Below are 25,505 nucleotides of genomic sequence, written 5' to 3'. Positions count from 1 at the left end.
GTTGCGGCGAGCAGGGGCTACTCTTTGTTACGGTGCGCAGGCTTCTCGTTGCGGTGGCTTCTCCTGTTGTGGAGCAAGGGCTCCAGGCGCACGGGCTTCAGTAGTTGTGGCTTGCAGGCTCAGTAGTTGTGGCTTGCGGGCTCTAGAGCACAGGCTCAGTATTTGTGGCACACGGGCTTAGTTGCTCCGCAGCATGTGGGATCTTCCCGGACCAGGGCTCAAACCCGTGTCCCCTGCATTGGCAGGCGGATTCTTAACCACTGCATCACCAGGGAAGCCCTGTAATTATTCTTTTTAAACATCCTTTATTTAACTAGTCACCATCTGGATTATCAGGTTTTGCTTTTGGTAGGAGTATTCTTTATCACCCACTTACTGCCTATACAACGAGTTTTTTCTGTTTTCATTTTTCCTTCTCCCTCTCCTCCCGCCTTTTAGTTACATTATTTCTACTTTGCACAGTATGTAACATTTGTGCATTAGTCTTCTACCATCATTCCTGTCACTGTTCTAGTCTAATACGTGCATCTTTATATTTTTAAAGGTCATGATCAGGGCCAGTCCTATGCTGAATTTTTCTCAGCCATTACCAGGGAATCCTCTAGAATAGGGGTCAACATACTTTTTCTATAAAAGACCAAATAGTAGAGACTTAACGCTTTGTGGGCCATATGGTCCCCAGTGTACTCCAACCCTGCCAATATAGCACAAAAGCAGCCACAGATAATATGTAAACAAATGTCCGTGGCTGAGTTCCAACAGAACTTTATTTACAAAAACAGGTGGCAGTCCATGGTTTGCTAACCTTTCTCTAGTACATTCTTCAAGAGGGGTTAAGTGCAGGATTAATTTTGTATGGTCAAAACTGTTTCAGCATTGCCTTAACATCTGAAGGACAGCTTGGTTGGATATAAAATGCTTTATTCACACTTTACTGAGGTGTTTCTTTCGTTTTAGTTTTTAAGTGCTGCTCCACTGTTCCTTTGATTTGTAGTGGTTTTGTTGTTGTTGTTGTTGTTGTTGTTTTGTTTTGTTTTCATTTTTTTTGGCTGCAACATGTAGAATCCTAGTTCCCTGACCAGAGATCAAACCCACGCCCCCTGCATTGGGAGTACCGAGTCTTAACCACTGGACCGCCGTGGAAGTCCCTGTAGTTTTTGGTGGTGGTGGTGGGTTTTTTTTTTAATTTGTAGATTTTAAGTCTGATGCTAGTCTAATTCTTTTGCCTTTGTAAGTTATTTGACCTTTGGGTCAAGGTTTTAGAAAATCTTTCTAAAATCTGTTTTAGTATGATGTGTACCAAAGTTGCTTGCTCTAGGTTAACTTGCCCAGGTGCCCAGTGAACCCTCTCAGTGTGTAGATTCAGGTCTTTTTCTATTTGTGGGAAGTTTTCACAGGTGTGTGGATTCAGGTTTTTCTATATCTGGAAAAAAATTTTTAATTATAGTTTTATATATTAGCTCTGTACCATAAATTTTTTTTTTAATTAATTAATTAATTTATTTATTTTTGGCTGTGTTGGGTCTTCGTTTCCGTGCGAGGGCTTTCTCTAGTTGCGGCAAGCGGGGGCCACTCTTCATCGCAGTGCGCGGGCCTCTCACTGTTGTGGCCTCTCTTGTTGAGGAGCACAGGTTCCAGACGCGCAGGCTTAGTAGTTGTGGCTCACGGGCCTAGTTGCTCCACGGCATGTGGGATCTTCCCAGACCAGGGCTCGAACCCATGTCCCCTGCATTGGCAGGCAGATTCTCAACCACTGCACCACCAGGGAAGCCCCCATAAAATTTTTTAATGACTCTGTCTGCCTCTTTCATTTCCAACACTTTCTCTTGGACCTGAAGGATGGCAGAATATACCATCCCAAAATATACTGCTTTGGCATAAAGATTATTTTGAGGTAAAGGCACTTGAAAAACAGCAAATGCAAGAAAAAACACTCTGACTTTCCTTCTTTTTCTTAAAAGCAGGAGATGAAATTCCCATGTGAAAGATGTCTTCACTGAACCAGAAGAAAAGTAACATTTTTATCATTAAGGAATGTTCTTATCATCGAGACTGAAAGAATTCTATACCATCAGACCTTGTTAAAATAATTATCCTCCTTTAGCTTTTCTACATAGTTCAGTTACTTTTCCACAATTGCTTCTCTCTGCTCAACCTACTATCAAAACATGTAGGTTTGCCATTTCTTTGGGTTTTCATTCCTTATGACAGCTCTTGTGCCATGTAAAATTCATATAAATTTGTATGCTTTTCTCCTGATAATCTGTTTTATGCTACTTTAAACCTCAGGGACAGCCGAAAAACCCTAAGAGGGTAGAGGTAAAAATCTGCCTCCCTTCAGATACTTTTTAACTTCCTTCTTTATGTCATTTTTCATTTTCTTGGTTATTTTCCTATCTTTCTTCAAACCCCTTATTACATTTTCATTAGAGTATTTTCATTTGGGCACTTTTTAATTAATTCTTCATTTCTGAAATAATTTTGTCTTTTTCTTCCATTTCTTTTCTGAGTTCAATTAAATCCTTTATTTATCCTGGGCTTTGTCCATTTTGCAATTCTGACTAAGGGTGACTTTTCATATCCTCAAATGCTTGTTTGAGAATCCTTAATTCTATTTGGAGTGTGAACTTACAATTTTCTTTTGCATTATGGGGAGAATTTTCCTGAATTGATGTTTGTGATTTTTCGTTTTCTGATTTTCTTTTTCTTGAAATAAACACATTTATTTATTTATTTATTTATTTATTTATTTATTTATTTATTTATTTATTTTTGGCTGTGTTGGGTCTTTGTTGCTGTGCGCGGGCTTTCTCTAGTTGCGGCGAGCAGGGGCTACTCTTTGTTGTGGTGCGCAGGCTTCTCATTGTGGTGGCTTCTCTTGTTGCAGAGCACAGGCTCTAGGTGTGCGGGCTTCAGTAGCTGTGGCATAGAGCACAGGCTCAGTAGTTGTGGCTCACGGGCTCTAGAGTGCAGGCTCAGTAGTTGTGGTGCACGTGCTTAGTTGCTCCGCAGCATGTGGGATCTTCCCGAACCAGGGCTCGAACCTGTGTCCCCTGCATTGGCAGGTGGATTCTTAACCACTGCACCACCAGGGAAGTCCCCATTTTCTGATTTTCTGTAAAGCTTCTCTACTGACTTTACTTTCCTTTTGTTCATTTTTATGATACTGAAAAGCTTTATACATTCCCATTTTAACAGGTGCCCTTTTCTGTCAGCCTAGCAAAGTCCCAAAGCTTTAGTGGGGTTTTCTGTCAGAGTGTTTCAGTGGTGGGAAAGAGGTATCAACCCTCTATGTGATTCTCTTTTATGTTAGAGAACCCTAAATTTCCCTTTTCTCCTTCATCCTCTAATTTCTAAAAAGTACTTATTTTCTTTTTTTCTCTTTTTTTCTCTTCCAGAAGTTATACTTCTGGAAGACTGCTCTATTAAGTGATGCCTAGCTTTTAAAATCATGCTTGCCCCTTTAAATCGTGTATGTCTTTAAATGGTGCACCTGGTCCTGTATTGCATCTGGCCCTTTAAATCACATGCACTTTAAAAATCCCTTCCCTAATCTCCGTGCTCTGATCTGCTTGGACATTTTTCTAGCATTTTAAACTTTAGGCTGGATTTAATCTTTCTAGTGGCCATTCCAAATAGCTCTTAGGTACCTTTGCTAGCCTCTCCTGCCTTCTCTGCAGTTTTTTTTAAGTCTGCTTTTGCTCACCAAAAGCCTTGTGGCAGAGTGGAGATGGGGCAGAAGTATAAGGCATTGAGTGCTGGAACCTGTTGATTTTTTTTTCTATTTACTCACAGTCACTTTGCAGTTCTGGCATTCTCTGTCTCCAGAATAATGTTAAAGGTGTGGTTCTGTGTAGAACTTTCACAGTTGGGCAGTTGTTTAATGTTGTTTTCACTTTGGGAGACTGATTACTACGCGGCTGCCATTGTTTTCTTATGTAGAAACGTGCGGGGAGCATTTTTAACCTCGGTGATCAGAGAATGGAGAAAGAGAGGGAGACAAGATATTCATTTGAAAAAATGGCCAGTTAAAGGAGAAAAGCAGGGCTCTAGCTGACTGTTGCCAAGACTGTGGCAGCAGGAGAAGAGGAAACCTTTAATTTTTGTATCCAGGGTCAAACTCAGGCTGGGGCCTCTCTGGCTGGTTCTTAACACCTGATAATGCATAGTTTTGAGGTTTTTTTGTGGGGGAGGGAAGGACCTAAACAAAATGGTTTACAAAACTGATAAAAAGCATCATCTTCACAGTGAGACTCTCCAAGCCTTCTTCATGATGAGATGAAAGTAATCAACTGAAAGAAGAAATTTAATAAACTCTTAAAATACCCAGAGCAGGTTTAGTTTAAATGGATTTTTTTAAAGCACCTAAATATCAGATAGCAAGTTGTGTTTTGGACACCATCACTGGGTTAAAAAATAAACAATGAAGTTGAGAAAAAAATGAAAAATCCAGTGAATGGTTGAGCTAGTTCTACTGTCATTAAACACAATTTCCTTTCCATTTCACACAAGTCTAAAAGTAAAAACAAAGCCACAATCCATTTGCCTCTAGAAACCACTCTGTAATTTGTGACCTGAACCGCTGACAACATTTAGTAGAAAACTAAAAATGTGGGGATATTTCATTCCCTCACCATGCCACTCACCCACCCCAAGAAAAATTTGACTCCAAAGATGTAGAGTAGTGGTAAAATGTGATACTAATTACATTAATTATAAAAATGGCCACACCTTGCCTATATGATTTACAAAGTGCTTTCACATAGGAAGGGTAGCTGTTATTCTCCTTCTATTGATGTAAAAACCAAGGTTAAATCACAGAGAGCCGAAGATGACACTAAAAGTCCTTGCCTTGAATTCTTCAAATACATGGCAATGGCGGACAAAATATAAAGTGAGAAAATTCCAAACCATAGCTACACTCAACGAGCTAAGCATCTCCTTGGACCAGAAGAACAAAGCGGGGAGTCAGAGCTGAAGCCAGGGATCTGATGGGGCTGAAGTCAAAGTCAGGCTCCAGGGCGGAGTAATAGCCACGAAAGGAGACCCAAGAAAGTCGCTACTGACACCTGCTGGAGGTTACGACTCACATGGACTCCACAGCTACAGCAATGGCGAGAGGCCAGGCTGCCTGCTGGTTCAGGGGGTAAATCTGCAGGAGGCCCAGGAGCAGCACAGAACCACCCCCACCCCCCATTCTGGACTCGGTTCTGGACGAGGCAGGTTGAAGTAGCTACGAAACTACCTGGAAGGTGGGGCAAGCCCGGGGAGCACTAAGAGGAGAAACTTACACAAGGTGAGAACTTAAACAAAGTGACCTTGCAAACCAACATTCTAAAACACACGAAGAAACGGAACCCTGAATTAGGTCACAAAATGAACAACTAGAAGATTAGGCGACTCCAGACAAAATTAAAAGAACAGAACAAATGAAAAAGACTTAAAAGCGGGTATATTTAATAGCCTCAGAAAGATTTTTAAAACTTGGTATCATCTGAAGAGAACAGATTGATAATTGCCAGAGGCAGGGAGTGGGAGGGGCATGGGGGGCAAAATGGGTGAAGGGGTCACAAGGCACAAATTTCCAGTTATAAAATGTCCTGAGGATGTAAGGGACAGCATGGTGACTACAGTTCATAATACTGTATTATATACTTGAAAATTGCTAAGAGAGTGTATCTTAAAAGTCTTTGTCACAAGAAAAAAAATTTGTAACTGTGTATGGTGACAGATGTTAACTAGACTTATTGTGGTGATCATTTCACAATATACACAAATACTGAATCACTACACTGTACATCTGAAACTAACATAACATTATATTCAATTATACCTCAATTTAAAAAACTTGATGCCTTGGAAATGAAAAATATATCCATTGAACTAAAACTCAATAGTTGGGATAAACACCAGAATGAGTGAACTGGACAATCTAGAAGTAAGGAATTTATCCCGAATGCGCACACGCACGCATACACACACACACAAAAGAACATTTAAGAGATAAGCAGAATAGACTGAAAGACTCCAACATAAGTCTAATAGGAGTTCAACAGAGGAAATGGGGGCAGGGGAGATAATGGAGATTTCATATATAATAGCTAGTGATTTTCCAGAACTAAGTTAAAGACAGGAGTCCTCAGGTGGAGTCGTCTCAGAATACTAAGTAGAATACATTTTTAAAAATCCACACCTACACATCACTGTAAAGCTAGAGTACATCAAGCATAAAGATAGAATCTTACAGACCAGTAGGAGAAAAGAGATGGATTCCATCTGCAGAGCAACAGCAAATAATGTTATAATAGCTGTCTTATCAACAGAACGAGAGGGCAGAAGGCAATGAGTGATAGATCTTCAAACTGAAAAGGTGTACAGAATTCTATACCTAGCTGAGCCATCATTCAAGAACAAAATGAAGACATTTCAGACAGAAAGTCTGTGAAAGGAATACTAAAGGATATGGAATGTCAGGAAAGAAAACAAAAAGTATGACACTGATATGTATATATGTAATGAATATTAAAATATTTAAAATCAATCACTAATTTATTTGTTTTTAAGTGAAACAAAGACAGTAGACGATAACAATGTGACAGATGTGGGGTATAGGGAAAGAATGTGCTTAACAGGTAGTTAAAATATGGGAAGGCACTTGCCTGTTTGAAAAAGGTAAAGATATTGAACAATTTTGTTTTTACTACAACACTTTACATATGTAAAAATTCTAAGAGCAACCACTAAAAGAAGAAACCTGCAAGCTATTGCTTCCAAGCCAGCAGAGGAAATTTTTTAGAAAGGGATGAAAAACCTATCAAGACAACAAGGAATAAGAAATAAGGAAAAAAGAAGAAAAGATCAAGTGTGACAATGAAAAACCACACACGTACACCCAACTGTATTATTAATCACAATAAAGTAAGTAGATTTAACTCCCCTATTTAAAATAAAAATACCAAGAGCCACGTCTTCTGTTTGCAGCGCTACGATTTCTGTTAAAATTATTAGTGCATTTGGGGGACTTAGTGCTGAAAAGCAGCTGATGGTTCAAATGGACAATATCTGAAATGTTTATGGCCTTTACAAATGCGTTTCAAGCTGAAGGTAAATGGGAAGGAAACAATAAGACCAACAGAAACAGAGTCAGAAACATTGGGACTAGAGACAAATGTAGTTGTTTATAAAGAACATCAATCAGCTCTAAAGAGACAAGAAAAGGCACCGGTACTTAAACATTACTTGGCTAATTGTTGACTTCATTTTAGTCTGTTCTGTTATTACAGCTTCGGACAACATACCAGACACCCTCTTGTAGGCTACAGATTTATCAAACCACCTTAAATTATTGCATGCATGCTAACTGCTGACGCTCACTGCGTGAAGCCCAGGCTGAGCTACAGAAATACTCTCCCTGCTGTCCCAACGTCATCGCTACTCTGGGACCTTCATTCCCAACTTGTAACCTAGAAGGAAGCAACGTGCTAAGGGGGATGCCAGCCTTTCCTCTTTAGACTAACTTAATCCACAAGCTCTCACACTTCTGTGAATCCTTCAACTCCTGACACTTAGCATCAGTGGATTCCTGAGCCGGAGGGATGAGAAACCTGGGGTCTCGGCAGGCAAGTGACTTGTGCCCAGATGGACCTGTTGCAGGTACAGCAGCCAAGACCAGAACCCAGACCCGTCTCCCACCTCCACGCCAGGGCTTTTCCACGCTATGTCGTATGTCAGGTCTACGAGAGTGAGGACCGAAAGGATAATAAAGTAACTCCATTCTTGTTCCTCTCAGCTGCCCTGGCCTGGTCCTCCACACCTTCTCTGTTCTAAATCTTCTCTCTGCTGAGCAATCAGTGGTTCCTGGGTGGGCTCACGAGACGTTCTCAGCCGAGGCTCAGGACGGTGTCCCTTCCAATCCACCATTCCCTTGAAGGCCGGCATCCTCCCAGGCTGCCCTTTCCGCTTCGAGCCAGAAAAGCTCCTTCAAACACACGGTGGCTTCCTCCACGGAAGAAGCCAGTGCGGTCATTTCAATCTTGATGCAACTTTGTTTCTAAAAGCAGACATGTAGCTTTAGTTGCCTCTTCAAGGAAGCAAGACCAGGAAGCCACTTGGCTAAACACAGCCATGCTCAGTGTGGGAAAGAATCAAGTCCCTTTGTGAATAGCTCTGGGCAAGGGGAGAGTCTCACGTTTTAGAAACCTTCCTTGGAGTAACCATACTTACAAGTAAAAGACATGCAAACGCGAAACCACTGGAAAATTCCTAAGCCACAAATGTTTCAATGTGGACCTGGATCAGGGTCAGAAACAGAAGTTGAAACTGAAAGCAGAAAAAGCCTGAGGGAGGGTAGAGAAGAAGAGAGAGGCAGAGAAATCAAAGGCTGCGCAGAGAACATTCCAGGTTTCTCCTCTTGCTTTTCTCTGGCACACAGCCTACCTGACAGTGTTTTCCCCTCGCCTGCCTCCGTAGGAAAGGGTGAGCCGGGTCTCTCAGGTGGGAAGAGTCGAGGGCCAGACAGCACCCTCACCCCATCATTCCTGACCTTTCTTTGTGGCTGGTAGGAAGATCCTGTGACAGAGACCCCATTCTCTTGGAGAGCAAAATAAAAACAAAAACAAAAACCCTACATTATGTGGCTTTATCTATGCTTTCCTTCAGTTAAACACTTTCGAGATGTTCAAAAGAAGTAAGGACTTAGTCCCCTTAAGGAATAGCGTTATATTATTCAGTCTGGGTGAATAAATTAGGAACAGCAGGGAACAGACAAAATGACTCTGTGTGCATCTACTTTCAAAGGAACTTTAGATCTTAACCCAACTCCCTCATTGCACAGACAAAGAAACTGGGACCCACAGAGGTAACCTGGCTAGGCGGGGTCACAAAACCCAGGTGGTGGCAGATCTGAGACTAGAGCTTGAGTGTCCTACATCAGGGTGAGTGACTGTCTTAGGACACCAGCCTTGCTATGAGAAGGAGAGGTTACAAGGGCTGCACGGCCCTGAGGGAGAGAGTATGCTAAGTTCATGCTGAATGGCACAAGGATGAGTCACAGAGATAAATGACCCCCGGATAATACCAAGCACCTGAGTGCGGAAGGGAAAAATCACGGTAGAAGAAAAAAAAAAAAACAAAAAACAGCAAAAGAAAAAATACAAACTGCATGACAACAATTCAGTTTACTTCATTTGTTAGGGACTGTGTAAGGTGCAGATTAATAAGAAAAAGTGAAGAAAAGAGGAAAATAAGCTACTTGAGCTGATGACTAGGTGTTCATCATAACTGAAAGATTTTCGTCCTTTACATTTCTCACTTCGGTAGGAATATATTCCATTTTCATTGAAGTGTTTCTTACCTTGGTTCTCAAAAACCTTTTTCAGAAACGTTTTGGGTGGTTTTTTTTGTTTGTTTGTTTTTTTGCTTTCCAAAAATTAATTTATTTTTTTAGGGGTGTTAGTTATAATGCAGATCCCTGGGCTCTCCTCCGGAGTTACTGAAGCAGAATCTCTGGGGCTCTCACTCAGAAGTCTGAATGTTGAACAAGTTTCCTATGGACGCTGCCATACAAGAAGCAGAACCATCCATAATCCCGGCGTTGCAGAATCAGCCAAACCCGTCTGTCCTCCAGGCCTCCCCTCACCCACTTCAGAGTTACTGAGTCTGAGGCACAGAGACAGTGAGTGCCCTCCAATCACAGAGGCTCCCCGGGCCCTGCCAGGCCTGCTCTCGCCGCCAGGCTGTGAAGGACTGAACCTGTTTGATTTGAAGGTTCTATACTTTTAGGCTCAAAGTGCAAATAAGTATTGCTTTGCTAATGAAAAACATACCAGATTTTTCTGTCATGAGGATGTATTTTCCCTTCAAGGTCAGGGGAAAAAAATTACCTTATTAAAAACAAGCAAACAAAACAAGAGACAGAATGATTGACTTTCTGGGCTACGCCTCGTTCCTACTTCTCTCAATAAGGCCGAAGCCAGGGCGTCCCAGCCCTACCAGGCTCCCCACCAAGTGGTAGCCCCTCAGAGTAAAGGCCATGGAAGGCCTGGGAACTGTCCCGCTTTGCCTACAAGCCCAACTCCTTGGAAGGGATAGAAATTTCTGAGGAGCAGCGCATGTGGCGGGGAATCTGGGACAGGGGAGCAGCCTCTTGAAAGAAGCAGTGTAGCAGCGAGAAGACTCCTGGGCTCGCTGACCCTCTGGGAGACCTCCAGGCTCTTTCCTGGCCCCTCCGTGTATTCTCTAGAATGTGGCCAAACAGCAGAGTCCAATAAGAGAAGAGACAGAGGATGGAGAATTCAGACTAGAGACCTGTATGAATCTAAGGATACCTGCTTATTTCCCCAAACCACAGAACGCCCCACGGGGCAGAAAGGAAGGTTAGGGCAACATCCTTTTCACATCCAAATTGTTGAGGCAGTTCTCAGAAATCTGTTTTAAGGAGAGAGATTGAAAATAGCCAGAGCAGTAATCACCACCTTCGAGACTGGATTCCCTAAATATAATGAGTGGCACTGAACCCCGGATTATCTCTGCCCACTGAGGACGAAGGCGTTATAGAAGGAAAGAAAGAAGGCCTACGTGCCTTGGGACCTGAGGGCACCAACGCTGCATGCTCTCGAATCTCTGGACGGTGCGTGCGGATCAGGACAATTTCTATCTAGCAAGCGCCTGCCCATCTTGATGCGGGTCTTCCTGCCTCCTAATTCCATCTGCAGCAACCCTTGGACATCTGGAGTGGCTTGCAGCCTCCCTCCCCTCTATTCCCACCTGATAACAGGACCCCGGTTTATAAAGCCCTCCTTTGACAGTCTCCGGGAAGGCTGACTGTCTTCATGCCAGTGACGAAACAGAGGAAAAGGCAGAATACAGCCAGTAATTGAGTCCCAGCATCTCCAACGAGGCCAACTTTATACCAAAATATATTTGTGTGTGTCTGCGTATATATACATATATAGAACAAGAGACACTACCAAGAATTACTCTAAAGTGTCAAGCCTGGTGACTCCCAGTGATTTTCACTCCCTTTACATTTTTCTGTATTTCCCAATTTTTTATCATCAAGGTGATTATCTTTTTATAATCATTTAATAAAACGTTACCTTAAAAGATAATAAAGGCTATAATTTACCTAGACACGAGCATGGCATATGATAGACAAGACCGTTTACGTAGTGTAACGTCTGAAAGTAGACAGGAAAAAAATGGTGTAGAGATAGAATCCTCACTTTCCCTTTCTGTAGCCCCTTTGTTGCTCCTCATCTGTAAAGTTCCTGGGCCCCTGCCTACCCATTTCTTGGAGCCCCTATATAGACTGCATATACCTATAAAAAAGTTCTTAAGTTGGAACCACAACTTCAAACTTCCATACAATCAAAGCCTTTCACCTGAGATGCCAACTAATGGCCAAATGACTAAACCAAATTTTTATGTGTTGTTTTCTTCTCTTCTTTGGATACAGATATTAAAACAGGTAGTGAAAAAGTAGCTGGATGGGAGAATTATCTGTAAAATGATTAATTTCTGAACAATTGAGAAGTTGAATACAGCTGACCCTTGAACAACGTGGAGGTTAACCTGTGTGTAACTCATAGCTGGCCCTCTGCATCCGCAGTTCCTTTCCATTGGCGCATTCGACCAACCACAGACCACGCAGTACAGTGATATTCACCATCAAAAAATACCATGTATAAGTGGAATCATGCAGTTTGAATCCATGTTGTTCAAGGGTCACTGTATACGGTTTTCACGTCATGGAAATGTTGACACTGGATATCAGTGTGTTTCTTAAAGTTAAAATCAAACTGCAACGAATTGTAAAATTTTTTGTTCTAATTCTGTGAAGAATGCCATTGGTAGTTTGACAGGGGTTGCGTTGAATCTGTAGATTGCTTTGGGTAGTATAGTCATTTTCATGATATTGATTCTTCCAATCCAAGAACATGGTATATTTCTCCATCTGTTTATATCATCTTTGATTTCTTTCATCAGTGTTTTATAGTTTTCTGAGTACAAGTCTTTTGCCTTCTTAGGTAGGTTTACTCCTAGGTATTTTATTCTTTTTGTTGCAGTGGTAAATGGGAGTGTTTCCTTAATTTCTCTTTCTGAATTTTCGTTGTCAGTGTATAGGAATGCCAGAGATTTCTGTGCATTAATTTTGTATCTTGCAACCTTACCAAATTCACTGATTAGTTCTAGTAGTTTTCTGGTGGCATCTTTAGGATTTTCTATGTTTAGTATCATGTCATCGGCAAACAGTGACAGTTTTACTTCTTCTTTTCCAATTTGTATTCCTTTTATTGCTTTTTCTTCTCTGATTGCTGTGGCTAGGACTTCCAAAACTATGTTGAATGAGAGTGGCGAGAGTGGACATCCTTGTTTTGTTCCTGATCTTAGTGGAAATGCTTTCAGTTTTTCATCATTGAGTATGACGCTTGCTGTGGGTTTGTCATATACGGCCTTTATTATGTTGAGGTAGGTTTCCTCTATGCCCATTTTCAGGAGAGTTTTTATCATAAATGGGTGTTGAATTTTGTCAAAAGCTTTTTCTGCATCTATTGAGATGATCATATGGTTTTTATTCCTTAATTGGTTAATGTGGTGTATCACACTGATCGATTTGTGTATATTGAAGAATCCTTGCATCCCTGGGATAAATCCCACTTGATCATGGTGTATGATCCTTTTAATGTGCTGTTGGATTCTGTTTGCTAGTATTTTGCACAAAAACAGAAATATAGACCAACGGTACAGGATAGAAAGCCCAGAGATAAACTCACGCACATATGGTCACCTAATTTACAACAAAGGAGGCAAGAACATACAATGGAGAAAAGACAGCATCTTCAATAAGTGGTGCTGGGAAAACTGGACAGCTACATGTAAAAGAATGAAATTAGAACACTCCTTAACATCATACACAAAAATAAACTCCAAATGGATTAAAGATTTAAATGTAAGACCAGACACCTTAAAACTCTTAGAGGAAAACACAGGAAAAACACTCTGACATAAACCACAGCAAGACCTTTTTTGACCCACCTCCTAAAGTAACAGAAATAAAAACAAAAATAAACAAATGGGACTTAATTAAACTTAAAAGCTTTTGCACAGCAAAGGAAACCATAAACAGGACAAAAAGACAACCCTCAGAATGGGAGAAAATATTTGCAAATGAAACAACAGACAAAGGATTGATCTCCAAAATATACAAACAGCTCATGGAGCTCAATATCAAAAAGACAAACGATCCAGTTAAAAAAATGGGTGGAAGACCTAACTAGACATTTCACCACGGAAGACATACAGATGGCCAAGAGGCACATGAAAAGATGCTCAACATCACTAATTATTAGAGAAATGCAAATCAAAACAACAATTGGATATCACCTCACACCAGTCAGAATGGCCATTATCAAAAAATCTACAAACAATAAATGCTGGAGAGGGTGTGTAGAAAAGGGAACCCTCCTGCACTGTTGGTGGGAATGTAAATTGATACAGCCACTATGGAGAACAGTATGGAGGTTCCTTAAAACACTAAAAATAGAACTACCATATGACCCAGCAATCCCACTACTGGGAATATACCCTGAGAAAACCATAATTCAAAAAGAATCATGTACCAAAATGTTCATTGCAGCTCTATTTACAATAGGACCTAGAGTCTGTCATACAGAGTGAAGTAAGTCAGAAAGAAAAACAAATACTGTATGCTAACACATATATATGGAATCTAAAAAAAAAAAATGGTACTGATGAACCTAGTTGCAGGGCAGGAATAAAGAGACAGACATAGAAAACGGACTTGAGGATATGGGGTGGGAGGGTGAAGCCGGGGCGAAGTGACAGTAGCATCGACACGTATCCACTACCGAAGGTAAAATAGTTGGCTGGTGGGAAGCAGCCGCATAGCACAGGGAGATCGGCTCGGTGCTTTGTGACCACCTAGGGGGGTGGGATAGGGAGGATGGGAGGGAGGCTCAAGAGGGAGGGGATATGGGGACATGTGTGTGCATACGGCTGATTTGCTCTGTTGTGCAACAGTATTGTGAAGCAATTGTACTCCAATAAAGATCTATTAAAAGAAAAAATCAAACTACACACAAGTAACATAACTGAGAATTTCCTGCTCTGGAAAAGTATACGCGACCCTTAGTCAAGGCGCTTCATCAGCTTCACCTTCCCCCGTGGAACAGTCTATGACTTCAAATCCATCAAGAGCTGAGGAAGCTTCCCTGACTAACCCTGTCAGGTGCAAATAGATAAGCTCTATAAAGCTCTTTTGCTTCTTCTCTTCTACAAGTTTTCACTGCATTATGCAACCACACAGCATATACATAAAACTATAGTCTGATGAAGTTCAACTTATTTGCCAGGATCCATACTGCTCATACTACTCCCTTGGCTGAAGGTTGTGGTTCTCTAAAGGATGATATTAATAAAAGAGATACTGTTGCTGCCATATGGTAAAACTAAGATGCGCAAGACCCAGGGCAATTAGAGAGGACCATTTGGTACCTTCTTTGATGTAACTGCCATGAGATGGAATACGTAATAGACCCAGAACTAGAAGACCTAGGTTTGAAACACAGCCTTGCATTTTGGTAGTGACGTGATCTTGCCTACATTACTTACCTTCTACCCCTTTATTATTATTATTATTTTTTTAAAACAATCTTTTTTTTTTTTTTTTGGCCATGCAACGCAGCATGCGGGATCTTAGTTCCCCAACCAGGGATTGAACCTGCGTCCCTGCATTGGAAGCATGGGGTCTTAACAACTGGACCACCACGGAATTCCATGCCCCTTTAAAATGAGGGTTGTTGTGAGGATTTTAAAAAGGATAATGTCTGTGAAAACATTTAAATTACTGTAGGATGTAGCAACTTACCTGGGTAAGAAAAAGAAGCCTCAGTTCTGGGGCTCTATGGCCTGGAAAATCCCATCCACACAGTTTGGATGGCCGGGCGCAGTGGGCAGAGTTTGGAGTTAGAGGTGAGGTATGCGAATGAACAAAAGGGGCTTCCTGAACTCGGAGCTCAAGGCCGTAGAACATTCCTACTCTCAGTTGAGTGTAAGCTCCCAAGATAGACTCCGCTCGGGAGTTCTCGGTGGGAGTCCAGCCATCGGTTAGGAGAGAGACGGAGTTGAGCCAGATGGCCCCATCTATTAATGGGAGTCCTTGCCATATGACTACCTAGCGACGCTGTGTTTAGACTGGATGAGGTCCGAGCGAAACGGAAGGGGCAGCAGGTGCAGACCGGGAAAGCAACGCTCAGCCAAGGGCCTGCTGGGCCTCCGGGAAGGGTCAGTGTGTACCACAAGGGGCCGCAGGCACATCTTGTTCCTGTTGTACCTTCGGACCAAGGTGGCCCAGACCAGGAGGAGAACAACCTAGTCACTAAAGGGAGAGATGCTATCCTTCTGACAATACACTAAGCCTGCAGCACTACTTCTCTGGGAGATAAACAAGGCTGACACAAAGACTGAGAATGTGAGCGCTCTGCCTCGGTCACTGTCATCCAAATCTTTCAAGATCGGACAGGACACTGTCTCCCCATCTGTGCTCTGAGAGCATTAATCCCATAAAACGCCCCGAGGAAAAGTCTTCCTGATATCAAGTTTTAAAAGCATTTACTACATTCTTCAACTAGGAGGGTCACACTGCCTCCTCCGTATACACTTGAAAGGCCCTGAAAAGTCTTGCAGCTAAAAAAAAAAGATCTAACTTTGTTTAACCAAACTTCTTTTAATAGGCAACATTATCTGGTGGTTAAGAATGGGGGTGGAGGTGCGGTCTAGAGCCAGGCTTTGAACCTTCTGTTCCTCCACTCACTAGCTGTGTGAGCGTGGGTGGGCAAGTTAATCTCCCTGGCTCAGTTTCTGTACCTGCGGAATGGGAATAATATTGATAATATATCTTCCTCATGCTGTTTCTCATAAAAATGAAATGAACGAATAAGTACAAATCGTTGAGAACAGGGCCTGGAATACAGAAAGCACTGAATAAATATTAGCTATTGGGGCCTCCCTGGTGGCGCAGTGGTTGAGAGTCTGCCTGCCAGTGCAGGGGACATGGGTTCGAGCCCTGGTCTGGGAAGATCCCACATGCCGCGGAGCAACTGGGCCCGTGAGCCACAACTACTGAGCCTGCGCGTCTGGCGCCTGTGCTCCGCAACAAGAGAGGCCGCGATAATGAGAGGCCCGCGCACCGCGATGAAGAGTGGCCCCCACTTGCCGCAACTAGAGAAAGCCCTCTCACAGCAATGAAGACCCAACACAGCCAAAAATAATTAATTAATTAATTAATTAATTTAAAAAAAAAGAGAATGGTACAAAATATTAGCTATTTTAATTTGCATTATTATTATCTGATGATTAAATATCTCATGGTTTTTTATGAGTGGCACCTATTTATATGCTAAGCAACTTGTGTCCCACGGAACAGGGAAAATCAGGTGTAGCACAAAAAAGCCTAACGTAGGAATCAGAGTTTCAGTCTCCAATAACAACTTACCCTTCTTGGCTCTGCTCTTTATTTATAAAAGTAAAGTCATTAGACTAGTTGATCCTTCCAGCTACAATAGTCCAAGATTCTAAGAAAGAGGCACAGAACCATTAAACCCAGCAGCCCCGACCCAGTCCTGGATCCAACCTGGGTGCTCTAAGGTTCTACCTTCCAGAGACCTTGTTCAGATTTAAAGTTGCCACTGCAGGACTTCGGGTTAAAAAGCCAGATGCTGCTCACCAAGATGGATACGGAAACTGCCTTCTGCCACCTCCCCCCAGAGCTCTGAAGCTCTCAGAGGGGAATCAAACTGGCAGCAGTTACAGTGGCAGCAGCTGCCACCCGCCCCCTCCAAAGGAGCCGTCGACACCCCCAGTCCCCTCTGCCTCAGCTTCTGGCAACGAAGCATCACTCCGGTTTCCCCTCCTGTGGTCTCCAGGGCCCAGAGGGAGCCTGGACCTGTCTACTGGTCATTCTGCTTATCTTGGATCCTGCCAGCTCCTTCCAAGGTCGACCCCTTCTTCAAGTCTTTCTCATTTGTACAGAGCTCCGGGCTGTCATTTCAGACACCCGTCTATGCTCAGTCTTGTTGACGTATCTCAAATCTGGACCTTACCCTTGGAGTCCACCGTGTCCCAGCAGGAAAAAAGCTGCTGCTTCTGCCCCTGAGGGTGTACCGCCCATGCCTCTGCTTCTCCCTAGCTCAGTCCCTTGGAATTCTCTAGAATGTCAAATGGCCATGCCAGTTTGCATTTTACTTGTGCATCTGTCCACCCATCTCCAGCCAGCCAGCCAGCCAATATTTATTAAATGCTTCCTACAGCTGAGCACTGCCCTAAGTTCTGTGGATGCAACACTGAGCAAAAACAGACATTCTCCCTGTTCTCATTCAACACACATTTTTGTACAGGAAAAAAGACAAACAAAAAAAATGAAAAAGCACTCTAAATAGTGAAAAGAGCCATGAAGAAAATAAAACAAGGTGAGATTATAGAATAATGGTGACAGGCAGCGGGGGAATTTAGTAAGGGGCAGGGGGTGGGGGTGAGGTTAGGCTTCTTAGGGGAAGGGACACCTGAGCTGAGACCTGAAAGACAAGAGGACCCAGCCATGCAAAGCTCTGGTCCAGAGTATTCTCCTGGAAGCATAGAGAACAGGCAGTGCACAGACCCTGCGGCCAGGACCAGCTCGTGAGAGGGAGCAGGAAATAAGGCCAGTGTGACTGGAACAGAGTGAGTGAGAGGGAGCGAGCAGGAGATTAGGCCAGAAAAGGAGGTAGGGACAGATATGCTGGGCTTTGTAGGTCCGGATAAGGAGTCTGGATTTTGTTCTCACTGCAATAGGAAGTCACAGAAGAACCGTAAGTGGGGAGTGATGTGGTAAGTCCATCCTTCTTGGGGCTGCAACAACTATGGTATGTGATTAGCAATACACCAGTGATTCTCAACCAAATCCTACATTCTGTTTGCTCAGAATCATACCAGGGATATTACGGTACTGGACCAGAGCGGAAGTGAAAAGTATAACAAAACCACCCAACGATATCCCTGTTAGCCTGGGAGAAATGTTGCACTATAATTTAAGAAGTTAGAATTTCATATACATTAATGGCTCTAACTAATAAGATAAACCTTTCCTTCTGGGATTTGGCAGTGATAAGAGCTCAGGCAGTAGTGCTGTCTGAATCCTCAGAAACCTAAAATAACATTTTTACAGAAAAAGCAGCATTGCTCACAGTAACTGACTCGCCCTGGAAAGTTAGAGAACTGGAAATGTAAAGACGGTATCTTTAACAAGTGTCATTCTACTATTTTACAGCTCTTGCCAACACAGCTCTTTAAAAAAACAAAAAACAAAAAAACGCACACTAAAGTGAGTTTCCACTTGAAGAAATAAATCCCCAACACGGGCAACATTAGCAGCCCAGTTCCTTGCCATTGTAATAACTGATAAGGTAGGTGTTCTGAAGATGAAAAAGCAGAGCATCTCTTTCTAATCCCGACAGACAGCCTTCCCTGTTCACTGATCCTTTATCTTGGAGTGAAGACCTGCGTGGGGAAGTCAATTCCTGGTGTGTCCTCGATAAGAATGCATCTTTCCAGGGGTAACGGCAGGGACAAGATCTCTTTAGCAGACATTGTTTGTGAACCCGCGCCCAGTTTCTCTGTACCTCTGAAACTGGGAAAAGCGTGTGTGTGCCGCTGACAGTCATGCTCAGCAAATGCAGTGAAAGCAGAAGAAGCGCAGTCACTAATGGAGAGGGACAGTCAGCAATTCACGTCCCGACGGTGAGAGCGCCTGTGATGAGAGGTGCGGGGAGCGCACACGGACGGCACGCAGGGCGGGCCAGGCTTTCGTGCCTGTGTGTGTATGTGTGCTCGAGGTGAGCGCCTTGAAGGAGCTGGTTTTCCTCCGTCTCCTGGGGAAGAAGTACAGATTGGGCCTCCTCTCAAATCCCCCACGCCCGACCTAGATTACTCTTTTACCTTTAATCTCTTTAAGACTTGCGTGGAGGCTACCTTGTAATAAAATGATTCTAGATTTATATCGCCCATGGATGACGGTTCTATCTCCCCCAGTAGGCTGTAAAATCCTCCAAGTCCGAGTCATCTCTTTTGCTCCTCACTCACCCGTCATATAAAAACTTCCAACAGTGTAGCAGGGAGTGAAATACAAAATAATTGTCTTCCAGTCTCGCTCCCCAAAGACAACCACTATTAAGTTTCTCGCGTCTCCCATAAAAGTTTGTGGGCGAACTTTTGTGTTCAATGTTCAATCCAAAGAGCAAAGCTTAGAAGAAATATGGATTGATACACAGAATTTTAAATCAGTTCCAGTTCAGGGCAGTAGACAAATAATTACAATAATTACATAATAGGGGGGTGTTGTGGACATTCCAAGGCAGATATGACCACTCACACCCCGTCCACCTCCTGGGGCTTCCGCGAGCACTGAATTTGGGTAGCGGAAGCTGTTACCCAGCATAAGCCTGGCGAGTCCAGCTCTGTCTCTAACATGCTGGCTACTCCCTGGCCAACTGACTCCATCTCTCTGGGTCTCAGTTTCCTCTCCTACAAAATGAGAAGGTGTTCTCTCTGGTCCTTGAATCTAGGACCTTCAAGCTGATAATCGAGTAATGATAAATTCAAACAGGTATGCCACAGCCAAAGTCCGAAATGTGTGTATCAGGAAGAAAATCACAGAGACAATCAATGTAACAGAGTACCAGGAGAATACGGATGCAAATTATTATGGAGCAGTTATTATTATTATTCTTTTTACCAAATTCCTGAGCTATATTTCATAGGAAAATCCACGTCTTGTTTTACCACAGAGATGCACCAAGCAATATCCGCCAATTCTGAAGTTATCTCAGGACACATCAGCAACCCTTCAGAAGCAGAAACAAGCCACCCACGTTCAGTCATTTCTCAGCAACGCACGTGGCCTGCTCAACAGGCTCAGAGGGCTTGGGAATATTTTTCCAATGCCGAGAGTCACAGATAAGTTCAATAACATTCAGTAGCTATATGGTCACAAGTGAAGTGACCAGCCAACATCTGAATTCTCATATGCCACCTTGGTGACAACTAGCTGCCTACCAGGGAAGGCGTCTTCCTGCTGGTCAGTCCACGTGTGTTGTTCTGTTCTGTACTGCTCTGACAAGGAGCACAGATAAATACCCAGAGAAGGGAGGGAGTGGGGAGAGAGGGAAAAGGTGCCAAGAGTGGCGGGGGGGGGATGCAGCCACTGTTAAACCTCCATTCGGCAATCTGACTGCAAGCTAAAAGCAGCAAAGATCCTAATGATGGCCGAAGATCCTTGTTATAGGGCAAAGCTGGGAAAAAGGAAGTGGCATTCACAGGTGTCTTTGCCAAACGTTCTCGCCTCTTCTCTCGGAGGCAGGAAAGACAGAGAGGATGAGAACAAACCCCGGGTTAGAGAGACATGGGTTCGGCCACTACTAGACAATTATCTAATCAGTTCTGAGGCTCCATTTAGAAAGAGACAGAACAAGGCAATACATGCGTTGTGCTCGTTATTACTATCCTGTGAAAACGTGGGTTTCCGTGGGCTAGCGTCTGGTAAAGACAGGATCCTTAAAAAATGATAACGAGTCAAACTGAGAAATCACACTGTGGTAAAGGAGCCACGCCTTACCTGGAAAGAATTCATGCAGCGGAGGGAGGGAGGCAACGTGGCATTATTCCTTGACAAGATCAACAGCAGCTCCAAGCAGGTTGCAGAGGGCAGGGTGAGGCAGTGGACACTGATGTCACTTTCCCACGAGCTGGCGAGCCTGAAACACACCAATGGGTGCAACTTCATCATTCCATCCGGTCAGACGTATTTCAAAAACCTGATGTAAGCAGAAAACTTTTGGTTGTGGGAGAGAAAGAGCGATGTACAAGAAATAGAAATAAAATGGTTATACTAAAAATTCACAGAGAACATGTACAAGACATTTTTATAGTGTTTTTGAGAGAAAACAGAGGGATTAGGCAATTTTTCTTCAGGTCAACAGCTCATACTCAAAGTTTAAGAGTTGTATGAAATGCAGTCTCATTTGTGAGGGACCTATTGGGGTGGGGGGTTAATAGCTAACACATCAAATGCTTCTTTTGTTCTATGCCCTGTTCCACATGTAGTAATCTTGTTCAACCCCCAGATAGCTATGAAATGGAACTACTGTTATCCCATTCTCCACATGTAGAAATTCTTTCTGACCTGGATATGCCCCATGAAATATCTGGTTCTGTTTTTTTTTTCCAGACTTTTAAAAAGTGATAGCATCCTTTTATCATTAATTCTTATAAAAGCCCCTGTTCATAATACAAACGAGAGTGAAGCTGCTCTCTTGCAAGGAAAGGGTTGGGGGAAGACCCCGTCATCTTCCAGAGAGGCCCGCGAAGCAGCTCTGCTACTTCCCGTGGGACCTACTCGAGAATCCTCTCACCAGGGACATGAGGGAACGGAGGGCTAGAAGAGTAAAGAGACCTGTCTGAGATGAGGCAGATGTTTAGAAAACGCTGTGGCTGGCTCTGAATCTTGGTTTCCTGACTTCCCATCTAGTGCTTAAAGGGAAAATCAGGAAAGCATTATGAGGATATAACGTACTAAGAAGAGCACGAGTCTTATTCTATCAACTCTTCTATTTACTTGAGTATTTCCTGCCTGCGCCCCTACCAAAGTGTCTCTTATCGCTGTCCTAATTTTGAAAGAGTAATAGATGTGAATTTTAAATATATATTTTCCCTTAAAAATACATGTTTGCCTTTCCTTAAACCTCTCTCTGTAAAGGTACCTTTAACCGAATCAGTGGTGACTTCTGGAAGTTGAGAGGGCATCAGTGGCTGAGGGCATAAGGGATTTAACACTCTCTATGACGAGCCACAGCAGATGCTTTAGCTGTGCGGTCCGCCAGGTTACTTAGGCTGATGCATCTCTGATGTGTGGTGGGGAGTTAACTCTGCAGCATTTGCCTACTGGCTGGACTGGCAAAAGGACACTGTCCACTTTCCTAAAAAATGGTCTATTTCAGCAAGTGCACAGTTGAGTGCCTTTTCTATGTTTTAAAAATTACTCTTTTCTATTGATTGGCGAAGTTATTCTTTCTGCTTTTACCAAGTATATAACATTCCCAACATTTCACTGGCATGGACGTAATCATCTTGCTGTCTTTGGTAAAAGTCAAGTGTCATACTAGTGCGGTGGCTTCAAGCTCATCCCCCCCTCCCCCTTCCTTAGGACCCACAAACCACACGCTTACTTTCCATTCCCTGAACCGCAATATACTACACATGCTGTGTCTTGCTCATACAGTCTTCTGGGCCTAGAAGGCTGTTATCCTTACTGGTGAACTTCTGTTCATCCTGCAAGAACCACTTAGGTAACACTTCTTGGAAACATCCGCCTGTTTCCCTTACGAGAATTAACTACTTGAGTAATACCGTACTTGCAGCTATTACAATCCTTAACCACCACCCTCCTTGCATTCTTATCTGGGCTGTGTCTACACCTCTGACTCATCGTAGATCAGACGTGAGCAACCACGGCCTGTGGATTCCTCTAACTCCACAGCTAGTGTGGAAATAAAGATAAGGTTAGTGTTGTTGTTCCTCAGATACACCCAGGTATTGACTTTTTTAGTGGCTAAAAGCAATAGTGATTTTTCACTTTTATTGTATGTTCAATCAACAACTTAAGTTTTCAGAATTGATACCGCCTGCCCTATCACCCACAATAGGGCTGACTAAAGCTATTTTCATTCTGAAATTTTTTTCAGTGTCTTGAAAAGGTATTTGCTTTTTCTGAATTGGATCTCTTGCCTCGACAAGAGGAGGCCTGGAGCATGAATGTCCCTTGGGGACTCATCTGTGAAACCCCCAAACCTAACCCTGGCTCATCATGCCGCAGACCGTCAGCAAGGGTGTCCCCCAAGATGAAGGGAACACCGCAACCTGGACTGGGGCTGCTGCAGCTCATAGTTAAGGGTCCTGCCAATCAGAGATCAACTTCAGCCACTTTCACTTTTCATCATTTTCTTCTCCTCTTTTGGCAGTAATCATATTTGCAAGAGAAAGAGGAAATGGTGAATTATACAAATAAATCGTTTCAGAACAGAGTTATCTTGGCTTATGGCTATAACATGCTCTCCATATTGAATGCTTAAATTTGACAAGTCTTAGGCCTTAGGTTGCTTCTGACTATCATCTCACCTGTGCCTACCCATCCAGACGGCGGGCCAGGCACTCTATTGACGGTTGTTGTGTCTAATCCTACAGCAGCCCTGAAAGGCAGGCATGTTCATCCCATTTTAAAGTTGAGGATCATGTTTGGTAATTGCAATCATTGTTGCTTTTGTTGTGGTCATCCATGTAAAAAAAATAAAAATAAAAAAAAATAAAGTTGAGGAAACCAGAGGTCAGAGAGTTTAAGTGATGGTCCAGCATCACGCAGCTAGTGGGTGATGGGACCAGGATTCACTCAAGAGAGCCCGAATTCAAAGCTTTGCTCTCTCCCCATCGTACCTCACTGATCACTGAAGACATCGTAAGTAGCATTTCCTCTCCAAACAAACCACAAGCAGGACCTTAGTAACAGAATCTGCCAACACCTGTTTCTTCTGCATTTTAACTCTTTAGCTCGTAAAAGATAGAGTTAAGAGTATCTTCATTTTTCTGTAGGAAATTATTTTATCCTTTATAAGCTGTTACTTTATTACATACATATTCTAAAACTTGAATAAGAAAGGTGGTAAGATGAACATGGGAAAATATACCTACGTCACGGTACGCGAAAATAGTTCTACAGTGAGAAAAAAAATTAGGAGGCAACACAAATATAAACGGTTATTTCCATGAGAGGAATATAATAACCTATTTTTTACATTTTCTTCTTTATTCTTTCTTATTTTCCAATTGTTATTTTTTATAATCAGAAACAAGTTAATGTTATGATGTTGATGTGATCTATGGTGCAGACAAAGGAATGTTTAAATGCTGTTTAAAGGTATCAACATGTTGCTAAGTGGCTATGGTGTGACCTATCAAAAAGTACACTCAAATAGATAATAAAACACATTAGCACTGCCTTGTCACTCACCAGCAAGTGATCTTGGATAAGCCAAGTTTCCTCATAAGATCTTGGAGTTTATACATAACTTAACCAATGTATCAAACCACCAAAACCGTTAGTCATGTTTCTCTGTAATTATAAGTGTGTGTATGGCACATAAATCCAAAACTGGCATTTTTAATCCAATCTTAAAGTATTCTGTGATTTAACAATTTTTATCTCTATTGAAGCTCAGAAAGGTGAAGAACGTTGTCCTGATCACATAGTAAGTGATGGAGAAGAAACTCAAGCATGTTCCTCTCCATCTAAATCTCATTCTTTTTTTGCTATATCATAAACAGAGCAAAAGCATAGTAATATTTTTCAATAAATTTTATCCAAAAAAATAGAGAAGCCCAAGGGCAAATAATGGGATAAATTTTATTTATTTTTTATTTTTTTGCTTTACATAAATTTTATTATTAGAGTTTGCAAGCAGATATATCTGATATTTATCAAGTTTTGCAATGAGAGAAGAAAATTTTACTTACTCTGATCTAAATCCTATCTCCTGAGTCCTCTTTGGGATAAATTTTAGATATCTCAGAACATGTCATTTTTTAATACTTTGAACAGCCTTATTTTTGACATCAGACAATCCAGCTGGACCTAATATGGCTCTCAAATCCTAATATTCATCCTACCTTTTTTTTTTCCTCAGTATACATTTCATTTGCCCAGGACTTATTTTTTTAGTGTTAAGATTTATAAATTTTCTTTACAGTTTTAATTGCATAAAACATTAATCACATGAAACATCCATATCTGTGGAGAAAGAGAGAAAGTAATACATGAAAAATGAAAATAGCTGTTTTGGAAAGTTAGAGCTATGGGTGAGTTTTCCCCAAAACTTCACAATGTTTTTAATTTTTTTTTTTAATTTAGGAAGAAAGAAATGAGAACAGGAAGGAAAGAGGGAGAAAATTCAGTTTATCTTAATATAAGTACCAAACTCATTATGTATTATTTAGGGCATGTGTTGTTTAAGCCAGAGGTGATACTTGAGACTATCCACCCATGGCTCAAATATCAATACAAATTTCTGTTAATGATATAAACATTTTAAGAAACAGGATTCTAATAATCCAGAATCTGGATTATTTCTGGTATTTCCTACAAAGACATCATAGACCTAAATCACATTAGACCTATAAAATCAACAAGATACTTCAAACAGAATAATGAACTAAATATTAATTGAAACCTATTTCTGTGATTTTTAAAGCACTGAAGAGGAAAAGCCTTCCTAGGAGACCAGAGCTGTCAGCCAGGTAACCTCAGTCTAAGAGACCAAATGCAAGCAGAGGACACACCATCTTTATTTCTAAACTTCTGCCTTGACAAAATTCCCTAGAGAAGCAGCTATGGCCTATCTATTTTAAAA

The 25,505-nt window shown here is 42.1% G+C and overlaps 1 protein-coding gene across 3 annotated transcripts in view; it reads right to left on the bottom strand.

Moving 5' to 3' along the window:
* Positions 1 to 25,505, bottom strand: part of UBE3D (ubiquitin protein ligase E3D) — a 317,705-nt gene that overhangs the window by 208,162 nt on the left and 84,038 nt on the right. For all 3 annotated transcript variants that reach the window (XR_009506230.1, XM_059941742.1, XM_059941743.1), the window contains exon 9: positions 20,666 to 20,804. Coding sequence is in view for 2 of the 3 variants with exons in the window: in XM_059941742.1 (XP_059797725.1) it covers positions 20,666 to 20,804 (139 nt within the window). In the remaining variant the exon portion in view is untranslated. The remainder of the gene's footprint in view (positions 1 to 20,665; positions 20,805 to 25,505) is intronic.

The sequence above is a fragment of the Balaenoptera ricei genome, chromosome 12 (genome assembly GCF_028023285.1).
Source record: "Balaenoptera ricei isolate mBalRic1 chromosome 12, mBalRic1.hap2, whole genome shotgun sequence".
Taxonomy (NCBI): domain Eukaryota; kingdom Metazoa; phylum Chordata; class Mammalia; order Artiodactyla; family Balaenopteridae; genus Balaenoptera; species Balaenoptera ricei.
Note: the sequence above shows the minus strand (reverse complement) of the source record. Positions and strands in the feature narration are given on the sequence as shown.